Source organism: Marmota flaviventris, chromosome 18, assembly GCF_047511675.1.
Source record: "Marmota flaviventris isolate mMarFla1 chromosome 18, mMarFla1.hap1, whole genome shotgun sequence".
In the NCBI taxonomy this organism is placed as follows: domain Eukaryota; kingdom Metazoa; phylum Chordata; class Mammalia; order Rodentia; family Sciuridae; genus Marmota; species Marmota flaviventris.
In genome coordinates, this window is record NC_092515.1 from 19,640,453 (window position 1) to 19,664,226 (window position 23,774).

At 39.7% G+C, this 23,774-nt stretch overlaps 2 protein-coding genes and 1 pseudogene across 3 annotated transcripts in view; 1 reads left to right on the top strand and 2 right to left on the bottom strand.

Annotated features, from left to right (window-relative positions):
- Ankrd27 (ankyrin repeat domain 27) overlaps nucleotides 1-12,301 on the top strand; it is a 52,939-nt gene extending 40,638 nt beyond the window's left edge. Inside the window, exons 23-29 of one of the 2 annotated variants that reach the window (XM_027941457.2) lie at nucleotides 3,855-4,052; nucleotides 4,886-5,005; nucleotides 6,059-6,220; nucleotides 7,858-7,969; nucleotides 9,049-9,127; nucleotides 9,317-9,389; nucleotides 10,965-12,301. In XM_027941457.2, the coding sequence (XP_027797258.2) occupies nucleotides 3,855-4,052; nucleotides 4,886-5,005; nucleotides 6,059-6,220; nucleotides 7,858-7,969; nucleotides 9,049-9,127; nucleotides 9,317-9,389; nucleotides 10,965-11,201 (981 nt within the window). In that variant the 3' untranslated portion in view covers nucleotides 11,202-12,301. The remainder of the gene's footprint in view (nucleotides 1-3,854; nucleotides 4,053-4,885; nucleotides 5,006-6,058; nucleotides 6,221-7,857; nucleotides 7,970-9,048; nucleotides 9,128-9,316; nucleotides 9,390-10,964) is intronic. The other variant, XM_071604227.1, reaches the window with a different exon arrangement.
- A 1,752-nt stretch (nucleotides 12,302-14,053) lies between these two features.
- LOC114097347 (KATNB1-like protein 1 pseudogene) lies at nucleotides 14,054-14,952 on the bottom strand (annotated as a pseudogene).
- Nucleotides 14,953-17,231: 2,279 nt separating this feature from the next.
- Pdcd5 (programmed cell death 5) lies at nucleotides 17,232-23,390 on the bottom strand. The gene is made up of 6 exons (XM_027941508.2): nucleotides 23,221-23,390; nucleotides 22,403-22,440; nucleotides 20,195-20,256; nucleotides 19,311-19,402; nucleotides 18,339-18,410; nucleotides 17,232-17,393 (listed from the first exon to the last, which is right to left on the bottom strand). The coding sequence occupies exons 1-6, from the start codon at nucleotides 23,284-23,286 to the stop codon at nucleotides 17,346-17,348; spliced, it is 378 nt and encodes a 125-aa protein (XP_027797309.1). The 5' UTR covers nucleotides 23,287-23,390; the 3' UTR covers nucleotides 17,232-17,345.
- Between the last annotated feature and the right edge of the window lie 384 nt (nucleotides 23,391-23,774).

Sequence of the window (23,774 nt, forward strand, 5' to 3'; positions counted from 1 at the left end):
TATCTTCTAGATACTCGCTCTTTGTCAGATATATGGTCTGCAAATATTTTCAGGATTTTTTTTTTTTTAGTTGTAGATGGACATAATACCTTTATTTTATTTATTTATATGTGGTGCTGAGGATTGAGCCCAGGGCCTCACACATGCTAAGCAAGTGTTCTACCACTGAGCCACACCCCAGCCCCTCAGTCAGCATTTTAATCTGAAAAATGTTCACATGGCCTCTAGCAGAGCAAAATTTTTAATTTAGAAGCTCAGTTTGTCAAGTTTTCTTTTTCTGGATTATTCTTTGGGTGTCAAGTCTGAGATTTCTTTACTTAACCTTAGATTTCAAAGACTTTTTTTCTTTTTTAAGTTATAATTTTACATTTTATAGTTAATTCCTAGACCCAGTGTGAGTTAATTTTCATGCAATGATTGAGGTCAGATTGAAGATTTTGTTTACTTGTTGTTTTGCCGGGTTGACTTGCTCTGGCACCATTTGCTGGAAAGGCTACCCCTCTTCCATTAACCTGCTTCTGCACCTCAGCTGACTACGTATGGTGTGGGTCTACTTCTGGGTTTGCTGTTCTGTGCCCCTCTCCCACTCCTGCATTGTCTTGATTTCTATTGCTCTGTAGGAAGCTTGAATATTGGGTGGAGTGATTCCTCCTACCTAGGACTTGCTTAGCCAGGATTGTTGTAACTATTCCAGGGCCTGTGCTTTCCCAGGTTCATTTTTAAATAAGCTTGTCAATGTCTATGGAAAAAAAAAAAAAAAAACCTTGCTGGGGTTTTGATAGGAATTGCATGAAACCTATGAATTGGTTTGGGGAGAAATAATATCTTTACAATGCTGAGTCTTCAATGAACACGATCCATTTCTTCATCAACATTCTGTGATGTTTAGCATGCAAATCCTTTTATTTTGAGCAGTCGTGAATGGTATCATGTACACAGTATGTGCTCATGTTGAAGCTACCTAACTATAAACATAAATGTCCCATACTAAGAATATTAATTTGCCTTTACAGAACCGATTAGTGTTATCCTTTATATTGCAAGATAGTACTAAAAAAAGCTTCTGATGGGTTACTCTATCTTAAGAATATTGAAAGTGACTACCTTTTATCATCCACATACAGCTTTTTCAGCTGCAGGGTAAGATAGACATGGGTAAAATATAAATTAGATCTGTTGCTGGATGTGTACTGTACAAAATCCAATTTCCCCAGGTGGGCTGTTGAGGAAAACCTGGGGATTAAAAAGGCAGATGATGTTTCCGAGGATCTGATGGATGCACGAAGCTGAAGCCCTGGCAAGTCTGAGTCTGGGTGGCCCAGGTCACTTCCTGCATCCTGCTGCTGTGTGTCTGTCACTTTCCTGCTCCTGTGTGCTTCCCCTCCTTACGGTTCACATAAGTTGTAGCAAGAAATCAAAATCCACATTAAAATACCACTAGAATTTATTGGATAAAGTCTTATACTCCTTGCTGTTTTGAAACCCCTCATCTTCTTTTCATCCTCTTTTCTTTTTGTAACCTCTCAAAAAGACACAGCACGAAATTGCTTCATGTCTGAATTAAATCAACGTCCCTCCCCCAACCATCATCCTCTTCTAGCCCAGTGGTGTGTGTCGGATTCGTTTTTGTTTTTTTTCTTTTTCTTTTTTAATTCTTCTCTGAGCTGTAACTTAGATACAATAAAGCATACCCTTGTAAATATTCAGTTTGCTGAGTTGTCACAGGCCTGCTGGGCTGGGAGACCATTCCACCACCCGGTGTCCGTCCCCTCTGGCATTGCCTCCTGCCACCTCACAGTCCTTCCCTGCTGCCCTACTCCTCTGTCCCAGGCAACACCCATCTATTTTCCATCATTAAGAGATTAGTTTGCGTTTTCTAGAATTTTATGTGGTCAACAGTAAGGTACAGGTTGGACATCCCATATCTGAAATGCTTGGGACCAGAAGTTTTTCAGACTTCAAGAGTTTTCTGAATTTTGGAATTTTTGCATAGACTTTAAAGGTTGAGCAAACCTAATCAAACTTTCAGATTAAGGATGCTCAACCTGAATCACTCTTTTGTGTCTGGGTTCTTTCACTCGTGATACTTGTTTATTTGTTTTATTTATAGAGATTGAATCTCACTGTGTTGTCCAGGTTGGTATTGGATTCATAGGATCCAGTGAACCTCCTTCCTCAGTCTCAGTTCTAGTCTCTCCATATCCTTGTCAACACTTGGTATTTTGACCTTTTAACTTTAGCCATTCTGGTAAGGGTACCACTGCTGACAAGTGTAGATGTGTCGGCCAGCAGGGTGGCATGGGGCCCTTATCTGTAGCAGCAGTGCTGTGGCTTACTGATGGTGTGAGGAGTGTGCTTCCACACACATATATATTTTTAAAATATGCTAGGGTATTTCATTTTATGTGCATGTGTTTTCTTTTTCATTTAAAAAAATTATTTATTTTTGAGACAGGGGTCTTAATATGTTGCCCAGGCTGGTCCCAAAATATAGGCATGTGCCCCCATCCCTGGATTTGTTTTTTATTTTTTAGGAATAATTTACATATAATAAAATTCAGCCTTTAATACACAGGCGGGTGTGGTAGTGCATGTTCATGACACAGTGGCACAGGAGGATCACAAGCTCAAAGCCAGCCTCAGCAACTTAGCAAGTCCCTAAGCAACTTACAGAGACCCTATCTCTAAATAAAATATAAAAAGGGCTGGGGATGTGGCTTAGTGCCCCTGGGTTCAATCTGTGGTACCAATAGTAATAATACTAATAACAATAATGATAATTTACAACCTAATGTTTGTTTTTAGTGGTATGGTCTAGACAGCAGTTTTTGCCCCCTTTTTGATTGATCTTTTATCAGCATGATTGATTTAAAAACCCCTAGCAGTAATGTGGAGGATTCATGATAAAAATGAAGGTGGAGAATGGAGATAAGTAACGAGCAGTTCCATGAGGTTAAACAAACCCACCACAATGAAGATGTAGAATACTTCCACCCCCAAATACTCTCCTGCCCCACTGTAGCCAGCCTCCTTCCCCTGATCCCCTGGAGGCTGTAGTCTGTTTCCCCACCTTTCGGTTTGTCGTTCCTGAGTCTGATTTGCATTTTCCCAGTAACTGGTGATGTTAAACATCTTTTCATGTTCTCACTGACCATTCATTTACCTATCTTCTTTTGTTTTAGGTCTGTTCAAACCTTTTGCCTAACTTTTTTAAGTTGGATTGTCTTCTGTTGTAAAATACTTAATTTTTTTTAATGATTAATTCTGGTTGACCTAAGTCCTGTGAGGTATATGTATTGCACACATTTTCTCCCTTTCTGCAGTTTGCCTTTTCATCTTAATCATATCTTTCAAGAGCAAACATTTGAAGTTTTTGTTAAGTCCAGTTTAACCTAACTTTAATTTTTTGTGTGAGTATCATATCTAAGAAATCTTTTTCTATGCCATAGTTGCAAAGAATTTTTTCTTTGCTCTCTTTAAGAAGCTTTATAGTTGTAGCTTTTATGTGTCTGACTATGATGCCTTTTTAATGTTTGTGCTTGGAGTAAGGTAGGGTTGATGTGCAGCATTTCCATATATGGGTATCCAGTTATCCTAGCACCATTTGACTGGCATAAAGGGATATCATTTTAGGGGATTTGCTTTACTAAAAATAGAGGTTATTCTTGTGGTCTTATTACTTTCTAAAGTAATAAGAATTCACCTGTGGGCATTGTGATTCCAGATGCCACTGTGATCCCAAATTTTGCATAGGAGCTGTGTGTGTCAGGGACAAGTGATAATCATTCCTTCAGCCCAATTTCTTAAGTACTGATGATGTTTCTGTTTCTGTTTCCGTCTTCTGCATTTACTAGAAGCTGGCAAGGATTCCTACCAATGGGCTTGGCGTGAATGTGACCAACCTGGATGGCTCTTCCCCACTGCATGTTGCTGCCCTGCATGGTCGAGTGGACCTCATCCCCCTCCTGTTGAAGCATGGTGCCAACGCAGGTGCCAGAGATGCAAACCAAGCCGTCCCCCTCCACCTGGCCTGCCAGAAGGGCCACTTTCAGGTCTGGGCTTTGTCTTTTGGGCATTGTAGCAGGTGCTAGCTTTGGTATCAGGAACTTACGTGGGGGAAATGTGCAGAGGGGAAAGGTCTTGGGGTCTAGCCCAGAGGACAGTTGCATTTCCTTCCTCCCACCCTGAAATTCTGTAGTACACAGGGCAGGAGCACTTGGCAGCAGAACACAGAACTCTGGTGCTCCCTGGGAGTGGAGCCAGCCCTCTGCCCATTGCCATTTACATCTGTGTGACCCAGAGCTGTCATTCTGATTTTGATCCCAGCAAGAGTTGTCTCCTACACTTGGGTCTTGATCATCTCTCCACCTTTAGGTCTGTGCCAAACAGTTTCATACTTTATGAAGTACAGTTGTGGCCCTGTAGGAGGGGGTCCAAGAGAGAATTTTGGAACAGTTTGTGTTTTTAAATTACTATTTTTCTTATAGAAATTATCTATGTATACATTTTTCCTTTTTCCTTTATGAGTTCCACTGTAGACTCTTTAAAGACAAGGACCGTGTCTCAGGTCTTCATCTCTATCCTGAACACTCAGCAGTGTGCTTTCAGCATCAGCTTCCTAATCTGTAATATCTGAGTCATAATTCCACCTCTCCATAGGGTAGATGTAAAGATTAAACCAAAACAGTAGTGCTCAGTGCAGTGCCTGGCCCAGAGCAGACCCTCAGCAGATGGTACTTCCTCGGCCTCCAGCTGGTCTGCTTTCACTGGGGTCAGACATATGTCTCAAGAGCCTTCTCAGTAAGCAGAGAAAAATCAGTTTCAAATTAGAGATTTCTTTTTGCACATTTTAACTGAGGTTGAATTTTTTTCTTCTCTGAGCTAGGTGGTGAAGTATCTATTAGATTCTAATGTGAAACCCAATAAAAAGGATATAAGTGGAAACACACCCCTCATTTATGCCTGCTCCAGTGGCCATCATGAAGTCGCAGCACTGTTGCTACAGGTAAGGCCCCTCCCAGCTCCAGCAGGCCTTTTCCCCATTCTCTGAGCTGGTCCACCTGTTAGTCACAGGCCTCCAGAAGAGGAGCTCTGCACTACATTTCCACAGTGGTTCTGTGTGGAAGGGAGCTGGTGCTGTGTCAGGGAGGCAGTGCTTAGGACCTAAGTTCTGCTTTTGCTGGCGGTGTAGGCCTGACCTCACCTACCATGGGTAAGTCGAGTTGTTACCCTGAAGTGTGAGCCCAGTGGCCTTCTGGGTCACAGAGTCAGGGAAAACCCACCTTGTTCATGATCCACTTTGGTGGACTTTTTAAAAATGAGTGTAGTTTTAGATCAGTGTTGTTTTCTCTTTAATTTAATGTAGGATGATCGTTGATTAAGCCAGGTACAGTGATGTATCCCAGCAGCTTGGGAGGCCAAGCCAGGAGGATCACAAGTTCAAAGCCAGCCTTAGCAACTTAGTGAAGCCCTAAGTAACTTGTGAGACCCTGTCTCAAAATAAAACATAAAAAGGGCTGGGGATGCGGCTCAGTAGTTAAGCATCCCTAGGTTCAATCCCTGGAACCAAAAAAACAAAAAACAAAACAAAACAACCCAAAAAACAAAACCAATAACAACACAATTTTTAATGGTCAAGTAAGTATGGATTTACCCTAGTGTTTTCTTTAATGTTTCTTATTTGTTTAAATTTAATCTGTTTTTTTCCCTGCTATAGTGATAAGTGCTGCAATAAACACCTTTGTTCATAAGTCCTTTCTTAGTGTTACTTTTTTAAAATATTTTTTTAGTTGTTGATAGACTTTTATTTTATTTATTTATATGTGGTGCTGAAAATTGAACCCAGTGCCTCACACATGCCAGGCAAGTTTGCTACCCCTGAGCCACAGCCCAGCCCCTCTTAGTGTTACTTTTATCCCCAACATTTTAAGGAAAATATCAGACATAGAAGTTGAAACACTTTTACAGTGAATACCCATGTTCCTACCCCGTAGATTCTGCCTTGAAGATTTTTTAGCATTCCTAATATATCCTAATATTGTGCTGTTTCTCCTTCTAGCATGGGGCTTCCATTAACGCTACTAACAATAAGGGCAATACAGCTCTGCATGAGGCTGTGATAGAAAAGCATGTCTTCGTGGTGGAGCTGCTTCTGCTTCATGGAGCATCAGTTCACATCTTGAACAAGAGGCAGTGCACGGCCATAGACTGTGCTGAGCAGGTGAGTGCAGACAGCATTGGAGCTAGGAGTTCAGGCTCCCACACATCCCTCTGTGGATTTCTCCCAGATCTGATCCTTGGGTCCCAGGCCAAGTCAACCTGTGTGGCTAGATAACTGGTTCTTGTCACCTGGTTAAAGGTGGCAGGCTCAGGGAGCCAGGAATCATTCTTTTAGGGGTAGCTTCCAAAGGCCTGTGTTGAGGTACCCCAGTTGGCACCCTGATCTGACATACTTAATGGGCGATCAAGTACTAAAGGGAAATAGCAAGTTCAGGCACCATTCTGGTTTCACCATCCTTGCAGCATGATTGAGAAAGCTAGTTTTGTTTGTGGATTTAAAACTACTTGCCTGTAATCTCCACTACTGGGAGGGAGGAGGATGCCAAGTTCAAGTCCAGCCTGGGCAACCTAGCGAGACCTTGTCTCAAAACACATACGTACAGAGGCTGGCGTTGAGGCTTAAGCGGTAACGCGCTTGTCTGGCATGCGCAGGGTGCTGGGTTCGATCCCCAGCACCACATAAAAAAATAAAAAATGAAGATGTTGTGTCCACCGAAAACTGAAAAATAAATATTAAAAAAAAAATAAAAAGTTAAAAAAAAATACATACGTACAATAATAAAAGGACTGAGGGGATGTAGCTCAGTGGCAGAGTGCTTGCCTAGCATGTGCAAGGCCCTGGGTTCAATCCCCAGTTCTACAGAACAAAACTAAACCAAACCTGTGGAGTTCTGTAAGGGGAGTCCCCACAGGTCCCCACCCTCTCCAGTGCTGTGGGTGTTTATCATGGAGATTGGTGAGGAAAAGTCCTTTCCTCCTGGGAGAAGGGAGCTCTTTCCAGCTCGTGTCTTCATGGTGAATCTTCGTCTGATTTTCTAGTCAGCGTGGGAATAGACAGCTAGTAGGCTATTCAATGACCCCACTGAGATGTTAAAGTTACCAAAATCCAGCCTGATCATAGCTTTATTATATTCATTTGAGTTTTCGGTGACTTTCTTTTAACTTTGATGTTGTCTTCATCTGGAGATGAAGTGTGGTTTAAGGAGATGTGTGTGGCTGGCAAGGGGTGGGCCTATGGGGAACAATTTGAGGTGTCAGCCGAATGGTTGAGGGATGCCCAGCTGGCTGATGAAGCAGTGTTTCTTGGGTGTATCTGTGAGCTTGATATTTCCTAAGGGAACTGAAGTATTTTAAACTTCAGTATTTAGTCTAAGGACAATGATGGTGATGGTGTTATTGAGTCCTTATTGCATGGTGGCCCCTTGATAACCTCTCCTGACCATACAATAATGGAGCCTATTATTGCCACCCAGTTGCATGGAATGGTTAAACACCCAGCCCACGGTAACTGGTAGAGGGCAGTCAGGTTCCAGATACAGGTTTTTCTTTTTCTTTTTTCCTGTTCCTTTTGTGGTGCTAGAAATGAAACACAGGACTTTGTGTGTGCTGTGTGAGTGCTCTACCGCTGAGCTAACCCCCAGCACACAGGGCTGCTCTTGCCACTAGGATTGATGGCCTCAGAGTTTTGTTTGTAGTTGTTTTTCAGGTTTCTTTTGGTACAGTCACAGCTATACCAACAGATCAATAATATGCTAATGAAGAATTAAAGTTACTGTTACCTTTCCCTTGAAATTGTAGAATTCAAAAATAATGGAGTTACTTCAAGTAGTACCAAGTTGTGTTGCCTCATTAGATGATGTTGCCGAAATAGACCACAAGGAGTATGTGACCGTTAAGATCAGGAAAAAATGTAAGTGCTTACTTTCTTTCTATAGTTCTCAACTTAGGTTTATTTGCAAATTCATGGGTAGTTGATGGTTTTCATTTAATTATAAATGTAAAATGTCATTATAGTTATGACTGGGAGGGATACACAGAAATGCATCTGTCAGGTTTTTTTTGAATACTAGTTTTCCGGTTGATTATGTTTCCTGGGGAAATCAGACAGACATTCCCAGCATTACCTCATTACCTGAAGATTTAGGCCTCAACTTACCCCCTGGAGAGGAGTAACCTCTTGTAGATTGTTATTCCTCATATTCCAAAGCCACATGTTCTCTGGTGCATTTCCTAGACTTCCAGGGTGAATGCATCTTTTTGTCTTTTTTTTTTTTTTTTTCTTTTTCTCCAATGCTGGGGCTTAAGCCCCAGGACCGCTGTACCACTGAACTTCATCCCTGCCCCCAACTTTAAAAAAGTGCAGGTGTATGGAGGTTGATGGTAATTAGAATAGTAGTTACCAAATAGCTGTGGAAATATTTTCTCCTTTGTTAAAAGTTTAAAGGGGTCCTTGTTCTGTTATCTTTAAAAAGTCCATGTATTTGTAGTGCAATAATGTAAATAACTCCACTTACATATCTGGATAATTCTGTTTTTTTGGGGGGGTACTGGGGATTGAACTCAAGGGGGCACTTGACCACTGAGCCAAATCCCCAGCCCTATTTTGTATGTTTATTTAGAGTCAGGGTCTTACTGAATTGCTTAGCACCTCGCTTTTGCTGAGGCTGGCTTTGAACTTGCAATCCTCCTACCTCAACCTCCTGAGCTGCTGGGATTACAGGCATGCACCACCACGAACATATCTGGATAATTCTGAGGCTACCTCAGCATAATTGATTTTAGTGGGGGAGTATCAGTGTATGAAGGATTTATCCTTGTTTTACAAAGGTTCTCATAGTAATAAATAGGTATTTGCCACTATAGTTAAGCAAAGTCAATGCTTAATTTTCTAAATTTTGTTAAACTAAGAAATTAGAAAGTTTGAGTCTGTGTTGTAATTTTAATATAACTATTTTTTAAGTTTTCAGTTATTTATTCTTTTATCTACAGGGAACTCAAAAATGTACGATCTACCAGATGAACCTTTTACAAGACAGTTTTACTTTGTTCACTCAGGTGGTCAGTTTAGGTGAGTATAAAAATCAAGTTGATTTCTGTATCTTGGCCCCCAAATGTATTTAGAACAGAAGCAACATATGAACAGCTTTAATTACCTGTGGATGAACTCTCAGTAATAATGTCATCCAATGCTGCCATCTTGTGGTCAGAGTGTTTCACACCACTATTCCAAATATTTATTTTATATTTTGGGTTTCAGGGGGAAGACTTCTAGGGAGATTATGGCAAGAGATAGAAGTGTCCCTAATTTTACTGAAGGTTCTTTGCATGAGGTGAGTTATTAAACACTGGCTTATAATCCTACTTTTAAAAAAAATATTTAGTTTTTAGTTGGACACAATATCTTTATTTATTTATTTTCATGTGGTGCTGAGGATCGAACCCAGGGCCTCACATGTGGTAGGTGAGCGCTCTACCGCTGAGCCACAACCCCAGCCCCAATATATTCCTACTTTTAAAAACCTGACTTTTTCAAAAGTGATCCACAGGAAACACATTTCTCCATGATAGTCATCTTCATTTAATGGTAGTCTTCACTGTAAGAGTTAACAGCAATTAAGACTGCAGTACTTTAGTGGGACAGTCAAGAATATGGACTTCATTGATATATTTTAAAATATATTTCTGAGCAGAGAAAGGAGAGTGGTGAAAGGTGGGAAGCAGTAGTAAGCCTGGGAAGCTGCGGTTTCAGTGTGTACAGTAGTTCTCTCCCATGCACCATTTAAAAAGTTTGTCATAAAATGAAGCCTGCTTTACAATCTGTGCTATTTTTTTCCTAAGGCATAGACAGTTGATTATTTAGGAAAATAGGTACACATTTAAGTAGGAAAGGGGGTTAATCCCAAGAGTGAGATGCCTGGTAAAGCAAGAATACACACTCAAGGGAGAATGCTTACTCTCTCCAGAGGGAAAGACAGCCCAATCTATGCTCAAAAAAAAAAAAAAAAAAAAAAAAATCAAGTTGATTTTTATACCTTGACCCCCAAATGTATTTATAACAGAAGCAACATATGAACAGCTTTAATTAACTGTGAACAAATTACCTATGATTCTTAGAAATATGACTTTTCTTATTGTTGAGAATTGATAGCATAGGCTTTTGGAGCAAACATGTAAGTTTTAAATCATTTCTTTAGAACATTAAAGTGATTTCTTTTTTAATTTTTTTTTTTTAGTTGTAGATGAACACAATATCTTTATTTATTTATGTGGTGCTGAGGATCGAACGCAGTGTCTCACATGTGCTAGGCTAGTGCTCTACCACTGAGCCACAACCCCAGCCCAAGAACATTAAAGTGATTTCTATTAACATGACTAATTTTTATTTCACACTTAATCTTCTGTAGCTTTGCTAATAGATTTGCTCCTTAGTGGGAAACCCACTAACTGAAATCTGCCTGAGTTCGATCAAGTGCTAGCTTCTCCCTTGCGGTACTTAGTTAGATGGCTTAACTGCTAGTCCTGTTTCCTCAGCTGTGGAGTGGGACTGCAGTATATATACTTAGAGTTACAAAGTGTGCAAACGTGTAAAGCACTTTCTCTGGGTGCTTTCTGTATTTACACTGCACAGGTAGTGAGCACGTGACACACTGTCATCACAGGGATGTTAGAATTGAAAATATGCTTGAGGAGTACTAAGCACATTGTCTGACACAGTAGCCCACAGGGGTAGATGGATGTATATTTTGTCAGTTTTAGATGTGACTGAAACACTTAATTTGACCAATCAGATCAGATCATTATCCATCTACCTGACCAGGGCTGACTTAATGCTGTAGGTGCAGTGCGGTCATGTGGTTTATATATAATACAGTGCAGACATAAACTGAATTGTATATTTTCTTTAGCCTGAAAGGCAAGGAATCACATGGAAACAGAATAACCTGCCAGACCAGAGCAGATCTCAGACTGCTAATGAAGGAAAGAATGACTGGCCTGAGGAGAGGCCTAGACAGAAGCAAACTGCTCCTGGAAACAGGAGAATGCTCCGCAGGCACACTGTTGAAGACCCAGTTGTTCCCAAGGGCCCAGAGACTGCCGACAATCTATCCCTGCCCCAAGGGGCTGGTGTTTCCCAGTCTTAACAGTAATAAGTCATTGTTAAGTTTGCTGCCAAGAAGTAAGTATGCAATAAGATGATGCTGAGCATGAATACAGCTTAGGACTGAGTATACTTTCAAACAACTGGCTTGAAAGACTCTTCAGCAGAAAGTTCCTGAAAGCTTTTCTGTGGCTGAGGGAATAAGTGCAACAAAAAATTTACCACCATCTCTCTCCTCTTCAAAGCTAATGAATACACTTGAAAGAAAATGGACAAAAATTTCAGTAGGGTCCAGCTCCTTAATTGGGATGTATGTTTCTAAGGATTTCCTGGTTATAGGGAGAGGTTTCACTGTCAGATTCTGATATTCCATGGAAAGGTGCTAAACCTCTGTGATGTGTATAAATTAGCAAGCCATAAGCTAAAATATTCTCCCTACCCACACTACAGGATAATCTAAAGAGAAGCGATTTAGGTCACAGTAAGTTACTGTGGAGGCCATGCATAAATGTCATATTGGAATGAAGAAATAGACCATGCAAAATGTTCCTTTGCAAAGCAACACTTGAACCAAAATATGCCTAAATGCCATTTTGATGTTCATTTTAGTAAAAAGGACATATCAGACCTGTTCTGCACTATATAGAAAAAGTTGGATATAATTTTTCTTCCAACAAAGTACAGATAATTGGTCACTGCACATATATACCTGTAGCAGTGTTTCTAGAAACATCCCTTTCCGTTAAAAACCTCCCTTAAATGTCACACCTGATGGATGGTTATTAGAGAGTAGATTTGGCACATCTTTTCTTAGTCTTTTGATTCAGATTCAAAACTTACAGAACAAACCAGGTCAGAGTTATTTTAAGTTAGAATTTATTGATTTTTATAAATTTATATAGATTATACTGTTATTTTTTTATGTTATTGGTCTACAGCTTATAAACATGGGTTTGTCCTGAGTACCTTTTCAAATAACTTTGTAATAGGGAAATGGTTTTGTGCATGTTCTTGGAAATTCTTGTGTGTATAGAAGGGAGGGGTTATTTTTCTACAAAGTAATTTATGATTTCTAATTTTCTAATGTGCCTTGGATATGTGCCAAATGATGGAAGAGAAACAGTAAACTTTATGATTCTTGAACGTGTCATGGTATTTTTTTTCCCAATACTGGGGATTGAACCCAGGGCCTCATGCATGCTAGGCAAGTTCTGTACCAAGCCATATCCCCAGTCCCATGGTATGCTTTTTTAATGTTTTGTGATGGAGATTTGTTTCTCAGCCCCTCTAATAAACATATGCTTTGTGTGTGGAAAAATGGTCCCCCTTGGATGGATGTATATTTTGTCAGTTTTAGATGTGACTGAAACACTTAATTTGACCAAACAGATCAGATCATTATCCACCTACCTGACCAGGGCTGACTTAATGCTGTAGGTGCTATGCTGAGGGACCACAAAAATGTTTTCTTTTAAAATCAAAATAATAAATACAATACAGCTTTCTAGTACAAACACAAATGAACACTGTTGCTTTACCAATTTATTAATTTTTCTTCTCTTTCCTTTTTTAACCAAAAGAACATTATTAACTTAAATTGCTGTGGTCTTTTATCATACTAATTAAGAAACTATGTCATGTAATTTATTGGCATAGGCATTCTCAATATGCATACATGTACATGTGCTAGTAACTAATTTTATGGATGGTGCAGTATAATTTTGAAAATGCTTTGATGTATAACCATTTTTTAAGAAATATTAAGTGAATTTACTCAAATGAAGGAAGTTTAATGATACAGAAATAATAATATTTAAAACAAAAATATTAAAAAACATTAAAATAAAAATAAATCTGCATACAATAAAAAGTGAATATAAATTAGCCAACTCTATGGACATTTCCAGTTTAACATTCATACAAACATATACTCACCTTTTTCTTTATAGAGATAACACATATGTACATGATGTGAAATTCTGACAAAAAAATCAGAACTTCTAACAACATTTTCAAGTTTTAAAAATAGTATGGAAAATGTTTCAACCACATTCTACATGAATGTAAACCTCTGATTTAATTTCATGATTTTATCATGCCAGAATGAATCATGGTTGGTTTTAAGTTTTTTTTTTGGCACTGGGATTGAATCCAGGGGTACTTAGTCACTGAGCTATATCTCCAGCCCTTTTTATTATTTGTTTTGAGACATGGCCTCCCCTAAGTTGCTGAGGCTGGCCTTAAATTTGTGATCATCCTGCCTCAGCTTCCCAAGTGGCTGGGATTGCAGGCATGTACCACCATGCCTGGCAGGTTTTTAATGTTTTTAAAAACAGATATTGGTATCATAACACATTGGCTTATTAATAATTAAGGCATTTGTTTACACAGTATCTCAGTATGGACAAAAATTTTTAACGTTATTTACTATGACATTTTAAACTTTGAAAGTCTATTCAACATTAATAGCTGCACACATACGAGTGGTTTTTATAAAACAATAAAAAATTAATGATAATTAGTCTTTATAGTTCCTAGTCCTGTCTTATTTTTTCACATAGTATAAATTATATTCTCATGGAGGACTGCATTAGGACCAGTAGTTCTTAAATGTTACCAGATAACCACATAAAGCCCAAATGCAGCAAAGGCAAACAGTCTTTGTGGTGCACTTTCATCTCATTGAAGTTGAAGCTGTTCGTTTTGGATATTTTTCCACTTCAATGTGAAGTAGATTGTTTCAGGGTTTTCATTAGTGGTTTCATTATGTGGCTTTTTAAAAGAAAAAAATGGTTTTAATTTCTTCCACACTTCACAGTTCTCAGATCAATTTTTGGAAATCATATAGTTCAAGATGTTTTGAGTAACTAAATGCTCTTTAGTAGACAAAATCTCTCAATTCAACTATAATAAATAAGCATCTATATCCTTAGCTATAATACCACTGTATCCTGGAACCAAAGTAAGATGTTTTTCTTGTTCTTACAGGCCACTTAGTTGTTTTAAAATCCTGAATATTTCCATCATTTATAATTTTTTGAGTGATAGTTCTGACCACTTTTTTATTACAGCTTGAAGCCAGTTTAAACCAACTATCACATATTCTTCAAATTTGCTTTTAAGTAATGACTTTACAAGAGGCAACAAGTCTACACAGCAGCCAAGTGAGATCTATTGTTTTTCTTTCTGTAAACCATTAATACAGGCAGGCAATCTACCTCAACTCCAAGATCTTCTATCCTCCCCAAATAAGTTACAAGTTCACTTACACTTCTCCAGAAAGTTAAAGCTACACTCAATCTCAAATTCCTGCTGAACCAAACTTAGGCCATTGTTTCATGATCCTGAGAAACCACAGGAAAAAAACCCCACCGTATTTAGATGATGGATTTTCTGTGAAGAACCAGAATCACTGTGGAGTTAACCAAGTATCTTCAACTATCATGGCTATAATTTTTCATGCAGGTGGGCTGCACAAGCCAGTTCATTTTATTTGCCATATCACAGCCCTCACTTATAGGGGACTATTTTTTTCTGTAATAAGGATTTGGATAAAGATGTTGGACTTTTTTTTTTTTTTTTTTTGGTGATGGATCACCTTTCAAAATTTATCTGGACTTCACAGCTTGTCCAACTGTTGTATTTATATAAACAGCCAACTATTCCGGAGATTTCTTAACCTCCTTCATATTCTTATTAGTGAATTTTTAGATCTGTTTTCTAGGATGATCAATGGAATGATCCTCAATATTACAAACGTTCCATTTTTTAACATTGTGAGTTTCAGATGCCATAATCTCTTCAATATGGGCGCCTCACGGTACCTCCGTGCCTCACCCCCGTGCTGGCACTGGCAAATAGCCACTGGACAGCCTAGGCCAGGCCCCATATCAGTCATTCAAACGCCGCTGCGCTGCCCACCATAATAGCGCCCTCCTATGGGCGTCTCCTGATGCATAATCATTTAATTCTGTCTCACTGAATAGAATTGGCAAGCCAGGAAACAGGTTCAGAGAAACAAGGGACTGATTTGCTTGAGATCTGAGGGTCAAGGTCAAATTGGCAGTGGCACCTGAATTGGCTGTTTCAAGCTTGGTGTGCTCTTCATCTGGAGAAAAAGTCCTGAATGAAACCGTCTGTCTTTGGGGAGTTTCCTTTTGAGCTATTGCAGTAAAGTAATTAATAGTAGGAGCCATCTCAATTGACTAGCTCATTACACTTCTGTTTTTCCACTTGTTTCCTAGCTTGAAAGAAAAAATAATTTTACAGTTCACAAATAAGTAATGCCTGAATTTCTATTTCTGTGTAAGTTTTGAGTACAAAGGATTGCCAGCTCACTGACTTACTTAAAAGTTTAGAATAACCACTCCTCACTTCTTAGCAGTATTCTCCACCCTTTGTGCCTTCAATAACTTCTATCCTTGTATACACAATCGCTTTCCATTCTCAAGTGTCTTTGAAAGGAACATCTGACAATCTTTAAACACATTCACATCGTAGTTAGAATTAGGACACGGGTTATTCTGAACAAGAAAATGTAACAAAACTTGCTAAGAATTATATAATGTGCTGTTAGCATTTTTTTTCTTATTTTTTTAGTTGTAGACGGACACAATGCCTTTATTTACGTGGTGAAGACTGAACCCAGTGCCTCACATGTGCGAGGCAAGCACTCTATCATGAGCTACAACTCCAGCCCCTGCTTTTTACATGTTTATGTCAATGAGGTCTAAAGCAAAATCTATAAATGGGTTCTCCCAAAATCCCAGAAGATTTTGACTACAATTCTATTCCTTAAAAGAAAAATAAAAAAATTAATTTTCTTAATGGTTATAACTCATTTATTCAGAAATTAGACACTTATTCCAACACTTTTCTTTTGTGGTGCTGGGGCTCAAACTCAGGACCTCCAGGATGCCCTCTACCACCGAGCCACACCACCAACCCCTATGATGACTTTGTTTATTATGGTTACAAATTTCAAATATTGTAAAATCTCAAATATAGTTTAAACATGAGCAGTATGCTGTGTTTAAAGCCAACTTGGACTGTAAACCACATTTCCCACTGCTACCAATCCTATTCATCTCATTAAGTGTTGTGAATTCACTCCTGGGCTTAGTTTCGTAGAACTAAGGCGTTTAAAAGATTACATCAAAGAGCTTAGTTATTAAAGTTTATGATCTAAATGTATGAGAGAAGGTTTTATTTTTTTAAAAATATTTTTATTTGTTATGAATGGACCTTTATCTATTTTTTTAATATGTGGTGCTAAGAATCGAACCCAGTGCCTCACACATGCTAGGCAAGCGCTCTACCACTGAGCCACAACCCCAGCCCAAGAGGATTTTCATAACCTAGTGCAAGTAAAGCTCAGTATGAGATGACATCTGCCTTAAAATCATCTGCAGCTTTATTAGTAAAAAACTCAAAAACATTTCTACCAAAATGTAACTGCTCAACTCAAACTAGATTTTAATCATTAAAGTCATTTATCTTGGAGCTGGGTCGTAGCTCAGTGGTACAGTGCTTGCCTAGCATGTGTGAAGCATAGGGTTCAATTCTCAGAACACTGCATATAAATAAATAAATAAATAAAGACCCATTGACAACTTAAAAAAAAAATTTTTTTTACAGTCATTTGTCTTACAAACATTTTTACTGTTGAAGTATTATTACCAGTTTGTCCCAGTTATTGTGGCTGATTGTATCAATGGAAGTATCACTCCAGCTGTTTTGGATGGGAGTGATAAATGTTACATAATTTAATCTCAAGGCCTTTGATAAGCATATTACAAAAGAAATCAAAGCCAGGGATTTTCTTGCATTAAATGGAAGTACTACCTGCAGAAATATTAGTCATACTCAGTCACTGTCCATGGGTTTTATTTCCCAGTGTTTCTGGCTGCTGTGGTTGGTGTTTTCTTCCTATTGAAGCACGCTGGAACAACTTGTATTTCTCCTACATTCATGCTGCTAAGTACTCAAATGCTTTTGGTAGGAAGGGCAATACATTCAAAATGCAGATCTTCTGGTCACTTGGCAGATACTGAAATAACTTACCACAACTTGCTTTATTTTGAATAACAAGTTTATTTTTTAAAGGCATATAGACAATAAACAAAGTAAACAATTAATCAGAGTACTAGAATTGTTTTATTAAGGTCCAGTCTCTAAACATTTTAGCTCAATAATCATCATCTTCATCAGAGTCCATTACTTTTCTTCTGTTGAACTAGGGGGAAAATTAAATGAATGTCATAACATATTTAATAAAGCATAACTCAGACTTTCTGAGAAGAAAAATTTCTACCCACTCAGGACTGTGTGTCTATTTTTTTTTTTTTGTGGTGTTGGGGACAGAACCCAGGGTCTCATGCATGACAGGCAAATGAGTCACATCCCCAGTCCTATGTCTTTAAAAAACAACTTCATGAGCAAAGAGGGCAGCAGTTGGGGGACAGGAACCTTAAACATTAAAACCTCAATAAATAAAGTTTCTTCCAGAACTTCCATGTGGGAAGCCATCTATGAACTATGTGTGAACTAAAACGATGTTGAAGCCATTAGGCTGGAAAGCCTGGTATCAGGAACTCCCAGCAACAATCCTGCTGATTTGAGAACGCCTAGTTCATGTGGCGTCCTACCTAGCTCTGTCACAAGTTCAGTATAGCATCACAGATGGGACGACCACTTAGCTTCATTACAAGTTCAGTATAGGATAAGAGATGGGATGACCCACTAGAGTCATCACACAGCCTCTAGGAGATGGGTGTGGCTTGCCAAAATGCCAATCAACCCGTTTACTGCAAGCCCCCTGCCACACTGAGAATCGAGCACCAAGCACCAAGACTCCTCCGGCTGAAACCTTATCCCTGCCTTTGATGTACTCCTCCTTAAATAAAGAGTATCCTCCTGTTTCAGTTGTTCAGTTCCAGCTCTTATTAGGACTGGAAGGCCTATCAGGCACCCCCCCTTTTATCTAATTTCTGGCTCTGCCTTTATTTCTTAATAATTATTTCAGACTGAGCAGGAATGTACCCTAATGGGGTGTGCTGGTCACCCCACAATATTTCCATGTTATAAAACTGCCTAAATACTGAAAGATATTTAGATATGGCAGTTGTATATTCAACCCTTAACATTTAATGTATCAACCTTTTCATTTGCAGAAACTTACTTTAACTGTTGTTTTCTTTTCTGTTTGTTGGCTTACTTTTTCAAGGATTTCTATTAAGCCTTGTTCTGATACCTAGGATAATCAGGAAAAAAAAAGAGACAGAGAGAGAGAGAGAGAGAGAGAGAAAAGAGGAAAGGAGTGAGTTAGGGGGTTAGAACTACTGGGTTAAGTTCCAACTAAATTGGCTTTGCTATATTCCTCAGTGGGAGAATAGATAATATTCACCAAACAGCTCTTCAGAAAAGTTCAAAACAAACATATTTATAAGAACATCTTTATCATCACTAGTAGACAATGAAAAATACACCACTGTGTTGTCAGGGGAAAGACACTCTACCTCTGCCCATGAGAAGCTTAAACACAACCTTGGAGGAAACACCACCCTCAAAAAGATTAACAGGTTGTCTTTCTCAAATGCTAGGCGCCAAGCGCTCTACCACTGAGCCACAACCCCAGCCCGAGGGAAGGTTTTCTTAGTTGTTCTTAGTGTAAAGGGCTAAGAAAGCAGCAGGTGGAACTTGAAAGAAGGCTAGGCTTGCCAGATGATCCCCACACCTCATGGCCTTTCAGCAACACAAATGATAATCAAAGGATTAAAATCTCTCCTCATTTGCAAACAAAACCTAACTTCTACCTAAACAGGTAGTATTTTAATTGGTATTATTGACAAGCCTTGTTTCCAGTGCAGGAAATAATTTAAGTTAAGCTAGCTAACCCTAAGTCATTGGGTCACACAGACATCAGCAAGGTTCCACAGCAATGTCAGGAAAGGAGAAAGCATAGCATTTCGAGAAAGGTAATTATCTTTTAGAACTGATGACTGTTTTATCCTTTAAAAAATTCTTCACAGGAGAAAAAAACAAAATCCCACAAATTTTATAATCGGATGAACAGTAAATTGACCTGGGGAAGCCATGTTTTGATAAAGCAGGTAAGAGTGGGTAAAGTTCCCTTAAGGTAGGCCAAGCTCACCTTCCCGCTGAGTTGTCCATATCTTGCCAACTGTATAAGATAATTTTCTACTGCTTTAGTTTTTTCAGGCTTTACAAGGGCTAAATTACTTACTGTAAAGAAAAAACATACAAAAAGACATCAAAACTAAATGTACTCATATTTATATTACACCTTAAAACTACGCATTGACGTTTCCAAAGCAGTTCACAAGCGTGTATTGTTTCCAAATCAGAGAAGTAGGTAGGGCACACAATGGCTACTCCTTTTAAAGCCAGAGTTCACCCATGTCAATCACAGTTGTACAGCCAAGATTAAACTTGGGTTCTCAGATATTAAGCCCCATACTGTCTTGTTTCTTAAAATGACTGCCTTCTGAAAAGTAATTTATTTATTACTATGCATATAAAATGGTGGTGATCATCTACAGCTATCTGTCCTTTCTGAACTCAAATTGAGCTTACATTTACAACACAGAAGATACAGAAGATAGTTCCTTCTGATTGGCTAATTTTTTTTCTATGTATTTTTTTTGTTTTATTATAAAAAACTGCATGTACAATAAAACCAAGACTATCACCAATTCTTAACTCCCCATCACCCATGTCAAACAGGCAACAATTTGACTGTTTCTACTTTAGAGTTGTTTTCTACCAATTTTACTGAAAAGACACTTGGAAAAGATTTTCTTGCTAAGAAGAGAAGTAAACTGGCACTTTTAACAATTCAACAATTCAAGGAAATTTTCTCTAGGTTTATAAATTTCACACTTCTTACAAATTAATGTTATCTCAAGTATTTTTAGGTAAAACAAACATTTACTCTAGAGAGCAGAAACTGCATATGTATCTCCCCAATCAAGCCAATTTTATGGAAATATCTTAAAGGAAATGGAAGATGCTTACACCTGGCCCGGGCTGACTGATCCAGAACTTGGGCCAAGATACTGTTTCTCATTTCTGCTTCCCTACAATAAAAACATAGGTCAAGCAAAATTAGAACTAGGCTGTCAGCATAGCTACAGAACATACATAAAAAGTAACAAGATGTTTCTTACCATAGACACCTGTGATACACAGACTGTGCTGTGGTGTTTCTGCCTTCAAATAGCCAGCTTTGTTATATGGTTGTAACCCTACCATGTTTTCAGGAAACTTAAATATTTTCATAATTAGAGAGAAGTTTCAGTTCAACCACGTTTACCAAAATTTTAAGTACCTATTGTGTGACAGGTGCTTGAAACTTAGTGGGATTTCAGGCAATGAGAATCACCAATTAATTGATTAATCTGTGCCGTTTCCAGGGACAGGAAGGACATATTAGAGATAAGCTCAGGCCCAGGGAGGACATATTAGAGAGACACAGGTAACCATGGCCGAGCTAAAACCAAATACAGTTGCTCAGGGATCTCAGTTCTATTTTTGAGTGGAGAAGGGTAGTAAGATTATAACTCTGCAACTACTCTTGCTTCTTTCTATATACTCAAAGAGGAACTAGTTCATATTCGTAGGGCAATGGTTTCAAACTTTAATGTAGTAAATTAATTTTTTTTTTTTTCCTCAAGTGAAGCCCTTCAGGGAACCTGAAGGGTGTACTCTGGCTGCATTAGAGAGCTGGGGCTTGTTATGCCCACTATTCATTTCAACCTAGGAGCCCTAGAGATTAAGGAATACAGTTTAAAGATTATTTCCCTAGGCCTTACAATTCCTGAGTACTTAAAATCTGCTATTAAGTAATAGTAGTATTATATTTCACTCAATCTAAAATGTCACCCATTGTAAGATGCACCATAGTTTTATGTATTTTTAAGAGTTTTTTTTTAAAAAGGTACTCTAGTTTATGGGTCTCTTAAGAGACCCCCACTCAAAGCTGGTGTCAAAAAGCAACATGCATGGGCTGGGGTTGTAGCTCAGTGGTAGAGCACTTGCCTAGCATGTGTGAAGTGCTGAGTTCAATCCTCAGCCCCGAATGTAAATAAACAAAGGTCCATCAATAAGTAATAAAAATATTGAGGAAATAAAAGCAATATGCTCTCTAAAAGATAAACAAGAAATAAGCCTGCCGTGCAACAGCAAGGAATTCTTCATGTATCTGACCCAAACTGGAGGAAGGAAAAAATAAAAGTTCCTCTGAAAATTTGAACTGCAAGCTTTAGTTTTATAGGGTTTCTGTCTGACTTCACACTATGAGGCAAGAGGGAGAAGAGAACCTCAAACAAAATTTTAAAAGATCTCAGATTTCAAATGAACCCAAGAAATGGCAGAAGTAAAAGTAAATACTCTGTGGAAGAATCCAGGATAAGAGCAATCAATTATAATGCATTCCAATTTCAAATGTTAAAATGTGAAAAAATGTACTTCTCAGAACCAACAAAATTTGAATAGTTTTACTTCCTTCATATCACTCAGTGTTTATCATCTGCCTTTTTCTAAACCCTCACTTTCTTGCCTACCTCTAAAAACCCAATACAGTGCCTGACCCAAAGCAAATGACAAAGGGAGTTTAAAAGGTAGCATGAGGACAGGGGGGAAGAAATCAGGAGTTGTTCAACTGATTAAAGTTATATGAGATGAAAAACTTCTAGAGCTATTGTACAACAATGTGAATACAGTGACCACTACTGAATAGTATACTTAAAAACAAGAATAGCTGCAATAGTAAATTTTATTACTTTTTTTTACCCCAAAAGAAAAAAATAGGCAGTATGATGGGGCAATCAAATATTCATTTGATTAACTTGGCCGATGAGGTGCTCTGCCTTCTGCTGGTATAAAAATGAGACTAGTATAATGGGTGATATTTATTTTTATTATTTTTTTAAACAGATGATATTTATTGAAGTGTTCAACTGTCACAACACACGAATGAAGTAGTTCTATTATGCTGTGTTAAGGCAGTCACAGTTTAGCAGATAAACAGTAATTGCAATACAAGGTATTAAATGTGTATTTAACAAATAATAAAGATTCCTCGATGACAATTCATGGCAAAAATCACTCGGCCAGGACAAGATTCAAAGCTTATACACCTGTAAACATTTCGGGGTGGGGTGGGGGTTTGGTTCATTTGGTGAAACCACCTCTCAAGAAGTTCAGATGTCCAGCCCATCATACCTGTGTTTTGCTTCTTGTTGTGCTGCATCGCTAGGATCCTGAAAAAAAAAAAAATAATAATTTTTCATTGAGTGTAATTTCACAAAGGGGTAAAAACAGAACCCATTCTGCTTTCTTTCTGATACATACTAGAGACAGCTTTTCTAATAACTAAAACCTGGGCTCAGAGAAGTCAGCGAGATAGTCTCCATGAACTTCTGAAGTCACAACTCATAGAACGTTTGAGAACACAGACAACCCCGGTTTCCTACACTACGCTTCCTAAAACGTGCCTCCGAATTAGGGGCACTGATGATGCCAACCACCTCGCTCCATCCCTAACCCGCTCCTCCCCGGCTTCACGCTACAGGCAGGCGCTCCTCCAGCCCCGGCTCCCGGAGACGACCAGTCGGCTGTCCCGCTCCGTCGGGGCTGGAGTTCGCCGGTCCCCGCGCCTGAAACACAGCGGGCCCTCAACGGAATGCGGGGTACAACTCAATTCTAGAAAAACTGGGTTCCGATCGGCGGGCACCGCAGTGGACGGTGGCCAGCCCCGAAAGCCGAGGCTGAGGGAGGGGCGAGGCTAAGGTTTTCCCCCGGGCGAACCTCCGGCCCAGCGAACCCCCTCTGGGGCTGCCAGACCCCCATCCAGAACCACCGCGCACGTGCTCGGCGCCCGCCCGGGACCCCGCGACTGGGAAGGGGCCTCGGCGGCCCCGGGGAAGGCTACGACCCCGCGGGGGCAGCGGAAAGGTCCGCGGCCCGGGAGGCTAACGCCCGAGCGCTCAGCCGGGGGCCGTGCGCTCCACCCCAGGCGAGGGCGGCGCCCGCACGCTCACCCCGTGCTTCGCCTGCAGCTCGGCCAGCCTCTGCTTCCTCAGCGTCTCCAGCTCCTCGTCCGCCATGCTGCGGCCGACGGGGGTCGAGCAGCCGCCGCGCTCTCGGGCCCACTCGGAGCGATCTCGAGCCCACTCTAAGGGATCTCCGCAGCCCCTGGGCGCGATCACGACGCTCACTACTGCGCAGGCGCCCTCAGCGCCCAGGCCTCACCAATCCAGCCCCGAGCACTCAGGGCGCCCGGGAGAGGCCCGATTCCCCGATCGCTGGCTGCTGGGCTTGGGCGGGTGGCCGGATAGCGGTATGGTGGGGAGGGACCCTAGACTGAAACCCTCCGCGGAGCCTGGGGACCCAACCTCCTTGCCCGCATTCCACGGCTGTAAATGTGTGGATGTCGGCTGGGAAAAAACTGGACTGCGATTTGGAAAAAGAAACTAATCTAGATCTATGGCTTCAACAAGGAGAATAATTATAGGTGGAATTTGTTGGGGGACCTTTAAAATGCTAGGCTCATCGTATCACCATTTATAGACGAGGAACCAGGGGCTCAGAATGG

Excerpts from the sequence above, each read along its gene's own strand:
- Pdcd5 (XM_027941508.2), bottom strand. The coding sequence starts at position 23,286 with ATGGCGGACGAGGAGCTGGAGACGCTGAGGAAGCAGAGGCTGGCCGAG. Across the intron at positions 22,441-23,220 it reads AGCTGCAGGCGAAGCACGGG|GATCCTAGCGATGCAGCACA; the intron begins GTGAGCGTGCGG and ends TTTTTTTTTCAG. Across the intron at positions 19,403-20,194 it reads TCAGTCAGCCCGGGCCAGGT|TAAGTAATTTAGCCCTTGTA; the intron begins GTAAGCATCTTC and ends TTTTCTTTACAG.